General features: G+C 42.1%; 1 protein-coding gene across 1 annotated transcript in view; it reads right to left on the bottom strand.

Annotated features, from left to right (window-relative positions):
• Positions 1 to 20,985, bottom strand: part of MPPED1 (metallophosphoesterase domain containing 1) — a 72,394-nt gene extending 51,409 nt beyond the window's left edge. The window contains exons 1-3 of the mRNA XM_032222081.1: positions 20,834 to 20,985; positions 19,025 to 19,206; positions 5,941 to 6,166 (exon numbers count right to left, since the gene is read on the bottom strand). Of these exons, the coding sequence (XP_032077972.1) occupies positions 5,941 to 6,166; positions 19,025 to 19,206; positions 20,834 to 20,985 (560 nt within the window). The remainder of the gene's footprint in view (positions 1 to 5,940; positions 6,167 to 19,024; positions 19,207 to 20,833) is intronic.
• Between the last annotated feature and the right edge of the window lie 554 nt (positions 20,986 to 21,539).

Here is a 21,539-nt window from a genome sequence, read left to right as displayed (position 1 = left end):
AAACCGTGTCGCTAAAACCGTGACGTCATCCGCGCCGACAACAGCGCGCCGACAACAGCGCAGACAGAAGGGCGCTTTACAACAGCGCGGAAACAGAAAGCTGATTTAACTTAAGGTAAGAGTTAGGTTTAGGTTTAGGTTTAGGGTTAGGGTTAGGGTTAGGGTTAGGTTCAGGTTTAGGTTTAGCGTTACGTTTAGCGTTACGTTTAGGGTTAGGGTTAGGGTTAACGTTACGTTTAGGGTTAGATTTAGGGTTAGGTTTAGTTTTACAGCGCGCTTCTGTCGCCTCGCTGTTGTCGGTGCGATTCAGCGCTCATTCGTCGGAGCGCTTTAGAATATGCAGTTTAGTCGGGCGCGGTTTTGTCGTTCGCCCTTTTGTCGGTGAACCCAACAATCAGCTGGCCAGTGCACATGCCCATGTCGGAAAATGTTGCAGTTTCCAGCACTGCCACATGCATGAAGGCCCGCTGATTGTCACAGCACATGCGCACCAGAAACCCAGAAGAGGAACAGGCGAGGCTACTTGTGCCAGGCAAAATGGCTCCCCATGCCACTTTGAGCATGCATGCCATAGGTTCACCATCATGGCACAAGACCAACTGGCACTATCCTCTATTAGGAGGACAGGTAATTTAAAAAAAAGACATTTATGCTAGCTCTGCAGTTGATTGAATTTGAAAACACTCCTGCTGCAGCCATTCATTCTTGTTGACCAAATAGATTTCTCAGATGCCACAAAACCTTCCAATCTGCAGAACGGATGAAGGAAACACTATATCACAGAATGTGAATGTTTCTGGGTTGTTGGGTTTTGGGGTTTTTTGCTTTTGTATTATGGCATCTCTTCTACTGAGTTGGTTAAAATGAAACAAATTTAATTCCTTCCTAGTAATTTCAAAGATCATCAATGTAGTGTTCAGATCAATATTTAGCATTAATAATCAAAATACGTTTCAAGAAAGATTTGTTCTTTGGAACTCCCTACTGTGGGAAGGACCCCAAATATTTAACATGTCACATGTGATGAAATAAATATTTGACTTTAATTGATGCACATTTCACTAATAGTCAAAATTCGTGCAATGCTGAGAAAATAAACAAGAGACAATCAATTAATGACAAAATGAAATCAAGGCCTTATTATTCCGAAATGAACCTATCAAGCTTGAGGTTATATTTATTTTTTTGGTGGAGGTAATCTTAAAGGATAATGAAAGAAGCATTAGGGAGAAAAGGGAAAGGAAGAAACACAGTGGACTAGCAAGTTAAGACTTGATTTGGAGCATTTTAAAGCAAACGGGCCTAATTCACATTTCCTGGATTTCTATACAAATTAGATCCCAGTTATTCCCAAATTTTGCATTTTCCCCAGATTCTTTTTCCATGCAGTATTCAGCTCAAAACTAATATAAAATGATTACATTGGGGAACTCTGCATAGAATAAATAATTTATTCAGGAAGGATGCATGTGAAAATTCATATTACCTAGAAACCATTACTTCAGTGGACTGCTTCAAACCAGGTCTCCATTTTGATTCACAAATCTGCTTTGATGTTATGGTTTGATTCATGAAAGGTCCATGTAATTAAGGCATCCCTTAAAATTTTTGCGCACAATTTCTGATAAAAAATTTAACCGTATTTTTGGCGTGCAAGACGGACCATTTTCCTTCAAAAAAGAGGGTGAAAATCTTAGTGCATCTTATAACAATAGCAATAGCTTATACACAGAATGCACAATTTTTGCCTCCCCAAACCCCACCCTCTTTGCAAAAATGGCTGTGCATAGCCTTTAGGAGGCTTCCAGAGTGCTCCTGCGGGAGGGCAAAAATGAGCAAAAAATGCGCCATTTTTACTTGTCCCCCTGCCCCCAGGAGCACTCTATAAGCCTCCTAAAGGCTATGCATGCCTTTTTTGATGAAAAATGGGCCAGTTTTTGCTCTTCCCCCCCCAGCCCCCAGGAGCACCCTACAAGCCTCCTAAAAGCCATACATCCCCTTTTTTGACAAAAATCGGCCTGTTTTTGTGAAAAGCGGGCCATTTTTGGGAGGTCTGCAGAGTGCAAAACCTTTTTTTTTATTTGTCTCTTCAAAATCTTGGTGCGCCTTATACTCCAGTGCGTCTTATACTCCAAAAATATGGTATCTGGACTGTAAAAGAATCGAGGCTGGCTCCAAAGAGGAAAAAAGCTGTGTTCGCCTGAGATTTTTATTATAACAAAGCTGAATAATTTTGTCAGGAGAAAGAACGATGAGTGGCACATTTAAGCTCCATCTCATGATCACAAGAAATTTTATTTAATCACAGTTCCAGCTCCTGAGATTTTTACCAGATACTTCACAAAGGCTTCTGAATCAACTTTATCAGCCTCATAATACTGTAAATTGGGTTGTTTTTAAATGGAAGTTGGTCATTGAAAAAAGATCTAAATTCTTCATTTGGTAGAACAATCTGTACTTTCCTCTTTTGGGCACTGTGTGGGCTATAAATTGCCTGAATTTTTCCATTTGTTTCATGATTATTTTTTTTTTTAAAGAGCAACATACATCTTACAAACTGTTTTATTACAGCACAGATGTTTCTAAAGTAGAATCTGCTATTTTACAGGTATTAAATATTATTTTTAATTGGGATGTTGGGCTTAGTACAAAATTCCCCTTCTGAACAAAAAGGATTAATGGAGCGATTTCTTCCAGCAGATGCTAGTTTTAAGAAAGGAAATGTTATTCCTCTTAGTGTAGAAAAAAAAATTACAGTTTTTTTTTAAAAAGAAGCAAGCTAGATAATTTCAGGGTATTCAGTGCAGAAAAGAAAGGGAGTGGCATTACGGATATGAAATAATATCTGAGAAACATGTCATGCAACAGATAGCAATAGCAATAGCACTTAGACTTATATACCACTTTACAGTGCTTTACAGCCCTCTCTAAGCAGTAGAGTCAGTATATTGCCCCCCAAAATCTGGGTCTCCATTTTACCCATCTCAGAAGGATGGAAGGTTGACTCTACCTTCAGCCTTGTGAGATTCGAACTGCCAAATTGCAGGCAGTCAGCAGAAGTAGCCTGCAGTACTGCACTCTAACCACTGCGCCACCATGGCTCAATAGCTTCTTATAAAGATCCAGAAGAAAGCATCAGGATAGCTGAAGGTAAATTTTATTTTTTATTTTTTTTGAAAATTTTATTAATTTCATATATACATTCACAATTATGTGATCTCATAACTGTTATTAATAATATGTATTTATAACAATTTTTCCCCTACAGTTGACAATATACTTGAAATTGCTTTCTTATTGTCCCATAACTCCATCTTATCTTACAACATTCCTACTTCTTCTTCCTTCCTTCCCTCCTTCCTTCCCTCCTTCCTTCCCTCCTTCCTTCCCTCTCTCCTTCCCCCTTCCCTCCTTCCCTCCCCCTTTCTTCTCTCCTTCTCTCCTTCCCTCCTCCTTCCCTACTTCCTTCCCTCCTTTCTCTCTCCTCCTCTCCTTCCTTTCCCCCTTCCTTTCCTCCTACCTTCCCCCTTCCTTCTCTCCTACATTCCCTCCTTCCTTCCCTCCTTTCTTCTCTCCTTCTCTCCTTCCTTCCCTCCTTCCTTCCCTCCTTTCTTCTCCTTCTCTCCTTCCTTCCCTCCTTCCTTCCTTCCCTCCCTCCTTCCTTCCCTCCTTCCTTCCCCCTTTCTTCTCTTTCTTCTCTCCCTTCCTTCCTTCCTCCTCCCTTTCCTGAAGGTAAATTTTAACTGATCCCCTACAGATCACAGATCTGGCTTGCTGCACTTTATGAGTTTGTGGTTCACTACACTCCTTTTCCTTCTGAATTTATGGACATATTGGACTGGTGTCCTTTTGGACCATTCTCAGCATTTGAAAGAGGCCTTTCAAAGAGTGTATTAGCATGAAGAAACAGCTCTTTTCAAATGATTAAAGCAGCCATATCCTTTTTCAAGAGTTGTGCAGCTGTTTTTTTATTTATATATTTGTAAAACGTATTAGCTGCCCATCTTACCACACAATAACTATGGGCAGCTTACAATATTAAGTAACTTAATTAAGTTCATAATGTAGTCCTGGTCATCAGCTTGTGCAGATTCAGACAAATCTTTCACTGGGTCTCTCTGAAACAAATCAGCAGCTCATGGATGCAGGGGTGGGTTTCAACCAGTTTGCGGCGGTCCCTGCGAACTGGTTGGTCGCCGAACCCGGAAGTAAGGAACATCCGGGAATGGTGAAGGGCGCGCCCGCCCGCCCGCGGTCCTTACCCGGTTTTGACGAGTTCTGTGCTTCCACGCATGCGCAGGACGCATACAGCGCCTGCGTGATCGTCCAGGAGCAGCTGGAGCGTCGCGCAGACGCTAGTACGCATGCGTGCACCGTGCACGTGCACGAGGACGCTGCTGGCCCCGTTCCAACCGAACTGGTTGGAACGGGGCGAGAAACCCACCCCTGCATGGATGGATATACAGAGCTAGTCAAGAAGAGCATTTGATGTGGCCACGCAGAATTTGCAAAGGATGTGGCTGGAATGAACATGTTTGTTTCAAAGAATGTGCTTTGCAAAGCCCCTCTATCAAAGGCTTTGCACAATCTTAGAATCTATCAACAGCCAAAATTATTAGCCAAAATGTGTAAATATATCAGCATCTTTTCCACTATCACTTATGATACCTACAAAGAATCCATTTAGAACAGCTCTTGAGGATACTGGGAGAGGATGCAAATCTCCGACACAAATTTCTTCACCCAGTTATAGCGATAAAAGGATATAGCAGCTTTATCCTATCTTTGCTTCCATAGGTAATAACTTCCTAGGAATGGATTTTCATCAAGGAATGATTGCAGGCAGAAAGTTTAACCCATCTCCCTTCCATTGAATTTATTAAAAAAAAAAAAGACATTGTAATATTGCAAGATGAATTTCACATATAGCAAATATCTCATCTCCTTTTGCCTAGGGGCATGATGGATAACATCCCATGCTTATGCCATAATAAATCTCTTTTTGTTTACCATAACATGGCTTAATGTGCCATTGATTTCATATGAACTGAATTCCACGTAAGCTCTTGGAATCAAACATTTTTAAAAGTGAGAAGGGCAATCAAGGAAGTATTGTTTTCCCGAAAATGAGAGCTAATCTTTTCAGGATGCTCGTAATATAAGCCCCACCCCCCAAATAAGCCCCAGTTAAGATTGTCAGCCAGATAGATGCATTTAGTACTGTGTTTTCCCCAAAATAAGCCCTAACCAGAAAATAAACCCTAACGCATCTTTTGGGCAAAAACTAATATATGAACCCAGTCTTATTTTCAGGGAAACACAGTAGTATTGGATCATGGCCCCACCCATTACTCATAGCAGCACTTTCAGTACTATTAACATTATATGTTAACTTTGGTCTAAATCAACAACTCTAGCATTTCTAGCTGGAATTGGCTATGGTTTAAATCTAGGATCTTTAATGAAGTTGGCATTACATTCTACCTCTGAACTTTAGTTAATTTCTCTTTCCTTCAATGAACTAATAAAATGGCAATCAATTAAACCCCCTTTAATTTATTAGTTAAGGATTTTAACTAATTTTAATTGATTAGCCTTTCTGGCTGGAGAGAGAAGAATTTCTGAAGTTTGAAGCATACTTTGAGATGAAATACAAATTACATAACAGGGCATTATCACTTCAGAAGAGACACATTTGTGTATTTGAAAGAAGGGAAAGCAACTTTTGAAAAATGGACTTGCCACCTGCAATTAAGAGTGTCTCTGTGTGTCTTTGCTTGATTCACCAGGGGGATTGTTTCAGTTAATTAAACGTGTTTGAATCCATTACTTTACCAATCGATATATTACATTCTACAGTGTGGCAAATGCAATTGTTGTATAAACCATTTGAAATGCAAACATTCATTCATCAACATTATCGAGGTTTTAAATGCTTACCATGGAGAACCATATATCCTGAAGCCTCTCACTGTTACTTCTGAATCCTGCAGGTATATGCAGTTCGTTAAGAGAGACTGCACATTTTCGTAACTTTCTGGCTTCAGTTTTGATACTGAGGGAAAATAATAAAAGTCCTGCTTGATTAAGTCTGCCATGAACTCTTGGTCGAATGTCAGCTCATGATTACCTGCTATCACAATCTTGTATTCATATGGTAGGCTACCTAAAAAGGGAAAAAAAATAGACATTTGTTCAGTGTTGCATTTGTGTGTGTGTGTGTGTGTGTGTGTGTTTAAATGACATAAAACTAGGCCAGTCTTTCTAATGTGCTGTGTGATAGAATAAGGCCAAGGTGGCGCAGTGGGTAGAGTGCAGTACTGCAGGCTATTTCAGCTGACTGTTATCTGCAGTTCGGCGGTTCAAATCTCACCCGGCTCAAGGTTGACTCAGCCTTCCATCCTTCCGAGGTGGGTAAAATGAGGACCCAGACTGTTGGGGGCGATATGCTAACTCTGTAAACCGCTTAGAGAGGGCTGAAAGCCCTATGAAGCGGTATATAAGTCTAACTGCTATTGCTATTGCTAACTTCCAAAATAGGCACTTTATCCAGCCAGCAAATTCTAGGAACTGTGACTTAAATTCATTTATTCTGAATTGTGCTGAACATGTTTCTGACTAAAGATGAAACACACCATACTTAGAATTAGGATTGCACTGGTGAAGTTAAGCAACTGTTTTGGATTTATACCTTGCTTTTTTTTCTCAAGAACTCAAGAGTGAATTATGTTGGAATCCCCCTTCGGTTTATCCCTGAGCATGAGTAACCCCAAATAGATTAAGGGCTGGGCCAGAAAAAAACTTGGGTCTTCCTCATCCATGCTTCACCATATTTAATTTGAGCTCTCATAAAGTGAGCCAAGCTAAAGTCATTGTGATAATTGTATATTTTTAAATATGTGGTCAACCTACTTCACCTGCATATTGGCACCACTCTATTCAAATTCTATATCAACGTGGTGGGTCATCTCCTTGCTGGACACTTGTTGGAAGTCACATCTTTATTCTACTCAATGCAGAGGTTGGAGCAACACTTTCAAGAGCATCTACTGACCTTAAAAGAGCACTGGGAGAACTAAGAGTATACTGCAAGGAAGACCAGCTAGAACTCAATTATCAGAAAACTAAAATCATGGCATTTGCTAAAAGGCCCAAGAGCCACTCCTGTAGGATAAATGGCCCCATGAGTGAGCAGGGCTCCTGTTTCAAATCTATGGGAATCGTTCTTCGTTCTGCTAGCAGCAGGAAACCCCATGGGGACTACACTGCTGAAAATTCAAAGAGGAGAACTCCTCTGTCATCTTTAAATTCCTCAAGACATGATGGGAGCCCTACAAGCATGCAGCATTCCAATTATTTGAAGACAAGCCAATAGTACAGCTTCCTTATGGTGTTCATCTGGGCCTCTTCCCCAATTTTGAGCAATTAGAACTTCTCCAATCCAAATTTCTAAGATGGAAGATTCAATCCTCAAAATATTGCTAATGACACGCTGAGCACTGGAGAAGGGGCCTCATGGACATGGAAGCTAGAAGGTGGATGAGTCACAGTGGGGCAGTGGTTAGAATGCAATATTGCAGGCTACTTCTGCTGACTTCTGGCTGCCTGCAATTTGGCAGTTCGAATCTCATCAGGCTCAAGGTTGACTCAGCCTTCCATCCTTCCGGGGTGGATAAAATGAGGACCCAAATTGTTGGGGGCAATGTGCTAACTCTGTAAACTGTTTAGAGAGGGCTGTAAAGCACGGTGAAGCGGTATATAAGTCTAAGTGCTATTGGTATTGGTATCATACTTAACCACTAGCTCAAACTACCTCCTTTTCCCTTCACCATCTCCCAACTATGATGAAAGATTTTCAATCTCCATACAAGAACACCCCAGCAACTAAAGCCTTATCCTTGGACTGCTCTCCAAGTCTCCTATTCGACATGGGATATGATCAGATCAAAGCACTCATTAAGAAGTGTGTAGTAGACACGGAGTGCCAACTGGATCTAGCCGGAATCCCAACCTTTAATTCAATTCAATTCAAACCTTTATGTGAAGAACACTTCACATGAATGTGTTAATACCACTTTATAATGCCTTGGTAAGGCCACACCTGGAATACTGCATACAGTTTTGGTTGCCACAATGTAAAAAAGATGCTGAGACTCTAGAAAGAGTGCAGAGAAGAGCAACAAAGATGATTAGGGGACTGGAGACTAAAACCTATGAGAAATGGTTGCAGGAACTGGGTATGTCTAGTTTAATGAAAAGAAGGACCATGGGTGACATTATGGCGGTGTTCTAATATCTCAGGGGCTGCCACAAAGAAGAGGGAGTCAAACTATTCTCCAAAGCACCTGAGGGCAGGACAAGAAGCAATGGGTGGAAACTAGTCAAGGAGAGCAACCTAGAACTGAGCAGAAATTTCCTGCAGGTTAGAACGATTAATCAGTGGAACAACTTGCTTCCAAAAGTTGTGAATGCTCCAACACTGGAAGTTTTAAAGATGTTGGATAACCATTTGTCTGAAGTGGTGTAAGGTTTCCTGCCTAGGCAGGGATTGGACTAGAACACCTCCAAGGTCCCTTCCCACTCTGATATTCTATTCTAGTCTATTCTTTATTGTCAGAGTACAAAATGTGTACAATGAGATTGGCTGAGCCTCCCTTTGTGCACCCCCCCCAACACAATGCAACTCACAGTGAATGACAGAAACCCCTGCCCAGTGAATCCTACTCACAAACACCCAGTCCTATTGCACCATGTGAACTTATTTCATGTCGTGCTGGCCCCACAAGTCAATAATACTATTGTTGTAGAATTATGTTTTGTTCAGCAGTCTGATGGCACCCGGGTAAAAACTGTTCTTCAGCCTGTCTGTGCGGCTGCCTATGCTTCTATATCTCCTTCCAGATGGTAGGAGAATAAAGAAGGGCTGGCCAGGGTATGAGTCATGCCTGAGGATTTTCCTCACTCTTCTAAGGCAGAGAGCCCTAGCGATGTCGTCTAGTGGTATCAGGGGACAGCTCCAGTGGTGAAATGATAGAATAATGGTCTGTTACAGTGGTGAGATTCAAAAAAATTTACTACTGATTCTGTGAGCATGGCTTGGTGGGCATAGTGTGGCTTGGTGGGCATGGCAGGGGAAGGATACTGCAAAATCTCCATTCCCTCCCTACTCTGAGGCCAGCCAAAGGTGGCATTTGCTGGTTCTCCGAACTACTCAAAATTTCCGCTACCAGTTCTCCGAACTATTCAAAATTTCCACTACCAGTTCTCCGAACTACTCAAAATTTCCACTACCAGTTCTCTGAACTACTCAAAATTTCAGCTACCAGTTCTCCAAACTACTCAAAATTTCCGCTACCAGTTCTCCAAACTACTCAAAATTTCCACTACCAGTTCTCTGAACTACTCAAAATTTCCACTACCAATTCTCCAAACTACTCAAAATGTCTGCTACCGGTTCTCCGAACTATTCAAAATTTCCGCTACCAGTTCTCCGAACTACTCAAAATTTCCACTACCAGTTCTCCAACCTACTCAAAATTTCCGCTACCAGTTCTCCGAGCTACTCAAAATTTCCGCTACCAGTTCTCCAAACTTCTCAAAAATTCTGCTACCGGTTCTCCAAACTACTCAAAATTTCTGCTACCGGTTCTCCGAACTACTCTAAATTTCCGCTACCAGTTCTCCAAACTACTCAAAATTTCTGCTACCGGTTCTCCGAACTACTCAAAATTTCCGCTACCGGTTTTCCGAACTACTCAAAATTTCTGCTACCAGTTCTGCAGAACCTGTCAGAACCTGCTGGATTTCACCCCTGGACAGACCACAATGTTTTGTGCTGTGCTCAGCACCCTCTGTAGTGTCTTTCTGTCCACAGCTGTCAAGTCAGCATACCACACCGTAATGCAATGAGTGAGATACTCTCTATTGTGGACCAGTAAAAGGAAGTCATCAGTTGTTATTACCAGCAAATCAAACAGGTACTCTCATAGGTACCCTATGGTGAACTTAACTAATTTTGAAGTAAGCTAACCATCAGCACATTAACTCTCACACATTCTCATGCCCTTTACTCCTCTGAGAGACAATGACTTTGTGGTTTTAGAAAGAATAGAACATGTAGTCCTCCAGTGACTCTATGATACAGACTTTTGAAATAACCTCATCTCACAATTACTGCATAAATATCCAGGGGACACAGGATAATTATATCATACATTTAAATATTTAAATAAATTAAGGATGCTTTGCAGCAAATGTTTTCTTCACTGCAAATCATCACGTTTCTTTTCAGATACACTGAAATTACTTGAGTACTTTTTAAACTTCAACATCCCACAGTTTTTCCACATATATCTAGGATGCAGCTGCTATTCTTAAATCTCTGACATATGTAAAGAAATATGCTAAATGTGTGTTCATAACTTTATCCCCATTGTTATTTCTAAATATTTTTCAGCCATCTAAGATACCCATCCATCAAACATAACTACTTCAAGCTAGTTGGTATTATTGCTTCAGTGATTCTGTTTATGTAGGTTATTTAAATAAATCCCTCTAAATATACAGTTGCTGTACATTTATTATAGTGGCAGCTGCAATCAATATGGTGGTTACAGATATGTCAGGTTTATCAATTAAGAACTCTGGTTCTGATGACCTTGCAAAATAGTTCTCCTCGTCTTTCCCACAGTCATTGGTAACTTGGAAAGTTTCCTTTTAACATGGGGAATCATGGGATTAATTTCCCTTACCAAAAATATTTAGCCACAATTTTTCAAACAGGCAAATGTTGATAGTCTTTGTGCAGCTTGTTTTCATCAAGATTTTTATAATTGTTTTTACATTGTTTTGTTCTTTCTTCCTTTGTATCTGTTTGACACTTGGCACCTTTCTCAATCTGGCTGAATAGAAAAGGTAAATACTAATAAAAATTATTAAAAGGGAAAGGTTCCCCTCACACATAGGTGCTAGTCATTCCTGACTCTAGGGGGCGGTGCTCATCTCCATTTCAAAGCCAAAGAGCCAGTGCTGTCTGAAGACGTCTCCGTGGTCATGACTCTGGCTGACATGACTTAATGCCGAAGGCGCACGGAACGCTGTTACCTTCCCACCAAAGGTGGTCCCTATTTTTCTACTTGTATTTTTACGTGCTTTCGAACTGCTAGGTTGGCAGAAGCTGGGACAAGCTTCATTCTTAATTATAATTTGAGTTAAGACAAGACAGTTTCCTATACTTCTGAGGGATCATCCACAGATGCTTCTTGTTCAGAGTTGAGAAGAGTCCAGTAATGGTTTCTAGAAGAGAGTAATACACAACACTGTCTTCAACTAATTCCTTTCCTTAAAGAAGACATTCTGTCTCTGTACTATTTCAAAAATACTTCTGCAGGCATAAGAAGCATGAAAGGATTCTTTCCCACAGTGGATTAGTGAAACACTGACTTATTTTTGCAAGTTTATCTTTAGATTGGAGGAAAATTGGCCCCCATCGCTATCCTTTTATTTACATGAAATGGACAAGAGTCCATCCAATTTCTCCTTCTATGCCAACTGATATGTCTAAAGTTGAGTGGTGCGGTGCAGAGGTTGGTTCCAGGGACATGCACTCACTAGAGGCAGGGGAGGCGGGGCCTCACCAGTCTCCTCAGGAAAAGGAAGGAATTTTAAAGATTTTTTCTAAAATAATTAAGGCCAAGCTAGTTGCTACCAGACTTCAACTCACAGTGATTTGAAGTGTACATAGTGTTTAAGTATAGGAGGAGGCCAGAGAACTCGGGGCCTCCTTTGAATAAGGATTTTTTTGCCTTTTAAGGGTTAACCAAGGGTTAAAAGCAAAAAAATTAATATGCAAATGAGGCCCATAGTTCTCGGGCCTCTTCCTGCAGAGGGCACGTGGTGGATCTAGGAGCCACTATCCTAGCCTGCCTGGCCCTGGAGCCTAGCTAGACCGAATCTGGAATTTTGGCGTAGCTGGAAGGTATGTTGGTCAGAGGGAGGGGGCAGGGGGAGGAATTCAATTTATTTGTAATTTAAGTAATAGTCATTTGTTTTATTGTCTCTCTCTGTGTGTGTGTGTGTGTGTGTTTCTTAACTTCACTCAAACAAACTCTCTCTCAATTTGAGAGAGAGTTTGCTTGAGAAGAGAGGGAAGGAGCAGATGCAGGGAGGGGAGCCTTGTTTGTTTGAGAAGAGAGGGGCAGCCCTCTCCCCCCCCATCCTGCTCCCCTCTTTCTTTCCTCCTCCTCCTCTCCCCTTTCTTCGCTGGCTGCCACCTTGCCTTCCTCTGCCTCCTCCGTCCCCCCCGCTGTGTCCACCAGGTGTCTCCCAGCGGATCGCAGCGGCAAGAGGATCTCCGCTTCTATCGCCCCCCCCCCCCCTCCAGAGAAGCCGGCTGCTAGTGAGTCTCCACGAGTCCCGCTTCCCTCGCCGGACTTTCCGGCAATAGATGACAGCATTCCACTCCTGCTGCTTTCTCCCAGAGCTCCGGCAGGCCTTGTGGAGTGCCAAAAAGGGGAGGGAGCTTCTTGGAACACCCCCCCCCACCCCTCTTTGCCCTTTCCTCCTGGGGCTGCTGGCTGGGAGACCGCGGCTCTCGCTCCAGCCTGCTGCGGGGGGGGGGAGCCGCTTTCTTTCTTTTCGCCTCACCAGGCAGAAGCTTCACCGCACGTCACTGGTTGGTTCCTAACGGTTTAGCCCAGTTCGGCCGAACCAGTAGTGGTATGCCGGCCTGGGTCGCAGAACTAGCAACGACTCAGGCTGGCCATGCCCCCAAACCAGTTCCCCAGTTGCTGCCATCACCATCTCTTAATCCTGTTTCTTTCATCGATCTTGCTTGTCAGAGCTGGCTGGGAAGGTAACAATGTGGAGATCAAATGATCCCAGGACACTCCAATATATGCGGGTTGCCAAGCATCCACTTTTTGATGATGGGACTATGTAGATGCTGTGATGGTTGTAAGTACAATAATCATTTGTGAGCAGGGGTGAAATTCGACCGGTTATATCCAATTTGAGCAAACTGATAGCCCCAGCAACGGAGCCTCTGTCCGCCCACCCAGACATCATCACGTCCCCTTTTTGAAGCTCTGCACGTGCGCAGAAGGTCCTGTGCATGCGTGAAGGTGGCGCATGCGAATAAAGCACACGCTCACTTTTGCGAACCGTACCATATTTTTTGGAGTATAAGATGCACACAAGTATAAGATGTGCCAAGATTTTGAAGAGGCATATTAAAAAAATTTTTTTGCCGTTCTGCAGACCTCCCAAAAACAGCCTGTTTTTCATGAAATGGGCCTGTTTTTTGTAAAAAAAAAGGGGGGGGCATGCATAACCTTTAGGAGGCTCATAGAGTACTCCTGGGGGCTGGGGGGGGCAAAAACAGGCCCTTTTTTGTCAAAAAAGGGCATGCATAGCCTTTAGGAGGCTTATAAAGTGCTCATGGGGACTATGGGGGGGGGCAAAAAACAGCCTGTTTTTTACTCATTTTTGCCCTCCCCAACCGCCAGGAGCACTCTGGAAGCCTCCTAAAGATTATGCATGGCCATTTTTGCAAAGGGGCGGGGTTTCAGTAGGCCAAAATTGCTGTATATTCAGTGTATAAGACACACCCAGATTTTCAGCCTCTTTTTTGAGGGAAACGGGTGGTGTCTTATACTCCGAAAAATGCAGTAAGTTGATTTCACCCCTGGTTGTAAGTAACTTTTTTCCGTGCTGTTGTAAATTTGATCAGTCACTGAAGGAACGGTTGTAAGTCAAGGACTAACTGTAAACAACTGCTTGGATGAACGAGTGTGCTTATCTCAAGTATAAAAAGCAGAATCAATTCCTTGAGCCCTGAGCAGCAGATTGAATGACTATATATATATATATATATATATATGTATGTATGTATGATGTATGTATGTATGTATGTATGTGTGTGTATATATATATATATATTTATGCTGATAATAATAAAATAAATAAATATAACAATGTAAAAAAGGCAACAGTAAAAAAAAAAATATTGGGTTTTGTCTGGATGGTCTCTTGTGACGAGCCGAAGACAGAGAGTGGAATGTGACCTTCCTCCCATATTTGGGCATACCAGGGGTTGTGACTTTAAATATATATATATATATATATATATATATATATATATATATATATATATAATATATATATATATATCCACCCACACCCACACACACACACACACCACCACAACACATACATACAACATACATACATACATACATATAATATATATATATATATATATTACTGGTCTCTTATAATCTGCACAACTCCCACATATATTCCTAAATCCTTATCTATTGATCCCTTCCTGATGAAAAGGATATTTAATTAAATGGGGAATTTAAAAAATAAACACCACATTAACTTCAGTATGGCATAAACGCAAGCTTCTTTCAGCAGAATTGTTTCACTTTTCGCCAGGCATTTCATTGAACAGATTTTAATATTCTATGAGCGAAATGGCAATCATATAAGTGCCCACTTAAAGCTTTCTTTTCCTCATTTCAGTCTTTTAGAATACTGCAGTGAGTGATACACTAAAGATAATATCATTGCTGAGATTGCATTTTAAGCATCTCATTGACAGTTCTATGTTTAAACAGTTGGCTAGAGTCTGGGGAAATTTACATTAACACTGGAAATGAATACACCTTCTTAAGCCTTCTTTAAATTATTGTATCTGAGCATTACTAACACTAAAGCAAGCAATTAAATAAAAATGTAAAGCACGAAATGGATTTTCTATGCCCATATATCTATATAAACAGAACAGAAAGAAAGTACACACATCTTAAGAGAGATAATTACCTGTGCTAAAAGGCACTTCTATACCAAAGGTAATTTACCTGAACGATCTCACTAAAATCTCTGGAATTTCTTTCCCAATGCCTGTGATTAAGACTGCAGCTTTCCAAATCTACTGTGATAAATGAAGAATTTGCTAAGGAAACAGTATCTGCAAATGCACCCATTGTTGTGTGGGATGGCGGCTTATTCCTAAGTCTCTGTGGGAGCTGGTGGATGGAGGGGAGGATGTTTTCTGTCACTCAGAATGGGGTTCAGTGCAGCTGCCTGCTTTAAAATCATCCTCACCATCTCCATCAACCTGACAAATAGAAATAGTTGAATATTATGCAAAAGCTCAGATACAGCCGGACTGCTTACAACTCTCTGAATTATGAGAGTTGTCAGCCTCTGCTTTGCTGCTGCTTCGGCTGCCATTGAAACGGGGAAGGGGGGCATGGTATTTGGGAGGGGACTACTAATTGTGCTGGGGAAGATTCTGGAGTTTCTGCTGCCTGTCTTACTGCGCATGCGGAGAGGTTTCCCGCCAAGGCCAACGGCACCGACATTCCATCTTGGTGATGCCTTTCAAAGTTATCTCGCACCTGACATTTGGGAGAATTATGATTGGACTGTGACTGGGATGCCAAGGGGTGGGGAATGGGTTATTCTTATATCATTTGCTTTCGCGCCTAAATATCAGTCTTCGCTTTGCTACGCTTCTGTTCATTTATAATTAAAAAGTACACTTGATTTCTATCAATGGAGTCTTGTGGTTTTCTTTCCTGATTATCCAATGAAGGAGTGCTGACAAGAGTAGTCAAACTCAATTTCACTGAGGGCCACATCAAGGTTGTGTTTGACCTTGGAGGGTTGGGTGGGTAGGTGTGGCTGGGGCGGGCGTGGACATGGTGGGCATAGTCAAGGTGGGTGTGGCCATGGCATGGCCATGGTGGGCATTTTAGGTGGCAGAGGTATCACAGGCTGGTCCTTTGAGATTTCCAGGCTGGCCCCGTGGGCAAGATTTAAGCATCCTTTGGGCCGGATGCAGCCTGTGAGCCTTGAGTTTGACACCCCTAATCTAATGAATAATTTGGAATTATTTATAGACTGAAATTTCTATTCACTTTCAAGTAAGTTTACCTCCCATTGCCTGAAATGGAAGAGAAACTGCCTTTTTTTTTTCAAACTGGTGCAGAGGTCTGGCAGAGCTGGCAATTTTTTGTACTGTTTTCGTGAAGAGATTTTTTTCCCTCATATTTGGAAACAGGGATGCTTAGTTCAGTGCAGTTCAAGAAAAATAATTTAAAAGTAATGAAATTTGATCTATGTTTTATTTGGAAAACTTAAAAAAAATCTTTTTCCAAATTCAGACTTAAAATACAAGGTAGCTATAGATTCCATTTGATACTGATTGGCTCCAATTAAATTCCTAAGGTTTTGTATCTGTGATCATGCATGCAGCTTTTAAGGGAGGGTCCACTGGTTAAATACAAATTATATGTGATGCAGGCTCTAAATTGCAAAGTTTTATGGCCCGCCAGCGGACCTGGTCAACGGACCTCGGGCCAGGGCCATCCGACAGTTATCAACTGCCTTGGGAGTCAGATATCAGTGGGGCAGAAGAACAGCTGGAGCCTGTTCCTGGAGCTCTACATAGGGCTGCCGCTGAAGAGTGTTCGGAGACTACAATTGGTCCAGAATGCAGCCGCGCGAGCGATACTGGGTGTACCTAGGTACACCCATGTTACACCTATCCTCTATGAGCTGCACTGGCTTCCCATCGGTCTCCGGACACGCTTCAAGGTGCTGGTTATTACTTATAAAGCCCTACATGGCCTAGGACCTGGATATCTCCGTGACCGCCTCCTGCAACATACCTCCCAGCGTCCAATAAGATCGCACAGGGCGGGCCTTCTCCAGTACCGTCGGCCACACAATGCCGTCTGGCAGCTCCTTGGGGGAGAGCCTTCTCTGTTGCTGCCCCGGCCCTTTGGAACGATCTACCCCCTGAGATTCGGACTCTCCCCACTCTCCTGGCCTTCCATAAGTCCGTTAAGACCTGGCTGTTCCGGCAGGCCTGGGGCTGTTGATCTTGACTGAACTTCAGCCCCATTATAATTGAGTGTATGTTGTGTTTTCTGTTTTTAAGTTGTACTGTTCTGTGTTTTAATCTTTTTAAATATTTTTAAATTGCTTTTATGTAAGCCACCCCGAGTCCTCCGGGATTGGGCAGCATACAAATCTATTAAAATTACAAAATTACAAAATTCCCACTGTGCGCATGTGCAGAGCTGCCAGGAGAAGGGAATAGCCAAGGAACAAGGGCCAACTCGGGAGTAAAGCCACAGGTGGATGGTGAATGGCCCCTCCCATAGGGAATAAAGAGGAGTAAAGGAGGAGGGAGTTTGCAGGAGACAATGAGTTCAATTCATTACGGTGAAGATCTGTTCCTGACTTCTTGCCAAGTAATTGCTGCTCCAGCATGGTGTTTGGAAGATATCGGCCTGGCCTGATAAAGGTTGGTAGTTGTGAAATCTCATGAAAGACTGTTTGCCAGGACTTTGTTGGAGAGGAATTCCCTTTAATCTAAATAAAGAGGTTTTATCAGGACGAGGAGTCAGCTTCATGATCTTGGGAAGCCTAGGTCAGAACACAACGAAACTTCACTGATGTTTGTTGCCTGAAAAGTATTTTCCTTTTTTCTGCGATATTCTGTCTTTCTATAGGAGAGAAGATTTTCCGATCTGTCAGCCACTATAAAACTTATGAATGTGCTAAGAATTTATGAGTGATTGCTTTCTAACCTCTAAGACTTTTACTCTAAGAGTAAAATGAATTTTATTTTATTTTTCATTCCCCAAGTCACTAAGGTTTACTAAGGTAGTGAAGCACACATGAACCAAGAGAGCTATAAGGTACAGACTTAATTGGTACAACTGAGGTTTCCACAATTGGAATTATGGTAAATTTTGCAAGTCTGTATCTATTCCCTCCATTTTGCCTCCAGGATTTCCATTCGGGCCTAAAGAAGGTCAGAAGACTCTAGCAGTTCTTCATCTGATCATCTTCAAGTACGCTTCTCTAGTTAGATACTATAGAAATGATCCCTTAAAGTACAGTTCGCCTACAGATTCCTTTTTATACCACTGCTTCTTCCAGCCTCAATCCTAGAGTTTACCAGATTATCTGAGCTCTGTTATTCCACTTGCTCCATCTGAGGAATCTTCTAAATGAGAATAAACTTGTTAATTGTAAACTGGAAGGCATGGTGGTTAAATAGATTATCTAACTTGAAAATTGTACTCAAAAGTGCTAATCAATAATCTACAACAGGGGCGGATCTGGCCTATGGGGTGCTTAGATCTGGTCCATGGGGCAGCCCTGGAAACAGCAAAGGACTGGCCTGCGGTGCTCTGCTAGTGAAAACAGAGCTCGGGGAAGCCTGCAGAGGGCCACGTGCTGTCTCCCTGACCTCCGTTTTCACTGGCAGAGGGCTGGAGAAGGCTGTCGTAGCTGAAAACAGAGCCTCCACAAATGATGTCGAGCTGGCCATGCCCACCCTGGCCCCCTGAGGTCAAACACAACCCTGATACAACCCTCAATGAAATTGAGTTTCACACCCCTGATCCAGGGGTGACATCCAGTAGGTTCTGACAGTTTCTGGAGAACCGGTAGTGGAAATACTGAATAGTTTGGAGAACTGGTAGCGGAAATTTTGAGTAGTTCGGAGAATAGCAATAGCAATAGCAATAGCAGTTCGACTTATATACCGCTTCATAGGGCTGTCAGCCCTCTCTAAGCGGTTTACAGAGTCAGCATATCACCCCCACAGTCTGGGTCCTCATTTCACCCACCTCGGAAGGATGGAAGGCTGAGTTAACCTTGAGCCGGTGAGATTTGAACCGCTGAACTGCAGATAACAGTCAGCTGAAGTGGCCTGCAGTACTGCACCCTAACCACTGCGCCACCTTGGCAAATGCCACCTCTGACTGACCCCAGAGTGGGCTGAGAATGGAGATTTTGCAGTATTCTTCCCCTGACATGCCCACCAAGTCATGCCCACCAAGCACACCACGCCCACCGAGCCACGCCCACAGAACCCGTAGTAAAAAAAAATGAATTTCACTACTGCCCTGATCTACAAGGTACCTGAAAGAAGGTATCAAGGGATTGAACAAGAGGAACAGTCTTTCATAATTATTTCTTGCATGGTACTCACCTAACCATTCGTTGAATTTTTTAACTTCACTAGGAAGTCCCAGTTCAGTGAAATCACCAGCATGAATTAAAACATCTCCATACGGCATTTGAATTGGATCTGTTCTGGAGTGAGTATCAGACACGCAAACAAAACGGGTGTACCCTGGAGGTCTGGGAGCATCGTGTGGAACAGGATCTACCCTACGTATAAAGTTTGAGACATAAATATAGATGTTTTATGTTATATTCACATATTGAGTTGATAGCCACAATATAAAATATCTGTTCAGCGTATCTGAAAAACAAGTTAAATATTCAGCTCAGCCACACATATTTCAACTCCAAGAGTTTTCACCAATTCTTAGACAAAGTAGCTATATTACAACTATGTTTAAACTTTTTCCTAATGAAAGGCACTTTCTGAGTTAGTTTTTACATCTGAAGAAGTTCACTTGCAGATTTCCTTCAAATATTTTAAATTTAAATACAGTTTGAAAACACACACTGTGGCTTATGAGCAAAACTAATTTTTCGAGGCAACATTTTGCAAAGCTTGACTGCCGTGCTTTTCATTAATACCGCATTACACACCAAATGAAATCTCAGTACATGTTTAACTTGAAACTTAAGACAAATAGTTTTTGACGTCTACGTAAGATGTAACTAATTAGGAATTATACATTTTAAGTTACTGTACAGAATAATAAATTAGAATACTTTTCCTTAGAGACTTTCACGTTTCCTTGATAGAACAAAAACTGACAGTTTCATGATTCAGTGTGTGTGTTTGTATGCGTTTTGTAAAGGCAAAGATCAGTCTGTAGGGTAGAGACTGGAGTTTTGAATCCACACCCAGAAACCTACTGAGACTTTATACTTCAGCCTCATAATGGCCTACTGACCTTCTGGCAAATAAAAATAGCAAAATTGACAAGCTTTCTCCAGCAAGCGTTCTCTTTCTCTTTCTTTTGGAGATAAGTCAATCTTACAAGAGATAAATAAAACCAAACACTTAAGAGAAAACTTCATGTAGGATACATGAAAACTAATGTACAAAAATGCAATGTTTCCTGCACATTACAAAATGGTACAGGTCTGCTACAATTTGAGAGGTAGGATACAACCTTTGCTTCCAAATTAGATTTCATCTTACAAATAAAGAAAAAAATAAATCTTATGGAAAACAGCCGGAAATTACCCAAAATGTTCTACAAGTACAAATAGTAACAGAGAATAAAGTTTATAACCAACGTAAAGCAAAATAAGCAAACGCAGATTCCTGGCTAAAAGCATTTTCCTATTTCTTGAGATTCAGTGGCAGATAAATTTTGATAACGGGCACTAAGAAACGGAGATAAAAAATCCATGGTTCAGTTTCTAGAGTTTCAATTTCTAGCAGTGATGGCTGACATTTTTATCATCGTGTGCTGAAAGTCCGTGCATGCATGCACGCTCGCACCCATAATGCAATTTGTGCACGACACACACCCCTGCACATGTGCACATGACACCCCCTGTGCTCCCACCCTTCCGTGCATGCCTGCATGACCCCCTCTGTGCCCATCTTGGGCCTAGTAAGTCTACCTACAGTCTCCTAGGACCAAAAATGTGCCATGGGGGGAGTTTGCATTCCTCCCACCCCGCCGGCCTCGTTCCAACCGAACCGGTTGGAACGGGGCAAGAAACCCACCCCTGGACCCCCCCCTTCCTCCCCATGCATGCACACTGGTCTCCCGCATGAATCCCACCCCGCACGTATGTGTGGCACAGATCCAAAAATCAGCTGGCTGGCAGGAGGCACGCACACATGCGCGGTGGTAGGACTTACATTTGTACATGTGGTGGTTGGAAACGTCCCTGATTAATGTTGTAGAAGGTGAAGGCTTGTGTTGGATTGGAGCTGTACTCATCTACTTCGATTATGAGTCGACTGTGTTGGTGCCTTCTAGCCGTCATGATGTGTGATTGGGCAAAGGCCATGCTTGCTCTCTTGCAGCAATCCTCCTCTTTCACAGAATCATCTCTTCATGTTGGCTGAAAACATCCCCTGGTTTCTCTCTAGCTTAATCATATAAGGTATAACTTCCCTTTCTGGATTCTGAAAATGTAGACGGAAATCAGACGGAAAACAATGATACAGGATACAAGGGTTTGATAATTCACCTGCTTGGAATACATCTTATTTATTTTCTGTCACAAATTTATGAGAGGAAGATAACAGCGGAAGTGTCTCATTACAAACACCTCCAGTTCAGCAAGTTGGTGGATATTATCTAGATTAGGGGTGTCAAACTCATGTCGTCATGGGGGCATCATGTGACATATTGTGACTTTCCCCCCCTTCGCTAAACTGGGCGTGGCCGACCGCATGATGTATCTAGCCCGTGAGCCGTGAGTTTGACAACCTGATGTAGATGCAAGGAAGAAAACAAACTTGTTAAAGAAGACATGCTAAACAGGTTTCCAATCATTAAAAGACAAATCTATTGAATAGGGCCGAGGTCACCAATCACCGGATTGACACAAGTTTGCAG

This window comes from Thamnophis elegans, chromosome 7 (genome assembly GCF_009769535.1).
Source record: "Thamnophis elegans isolate rThaEle1 chromosome 7, rThaEle1.pri, whole genome shotgun sequence".
Classification (NCBI taxonomy): Eukaryota; Metazoa; Chordata; class Lepidosauria; order Squamata; family Colubridae; genus Thamnophis; species Thamnophis elegans.
Note: the sequence above shows the minus strand (reverse complement) of the source record. Positions and strands in the feature narration are given on the sequence as shown.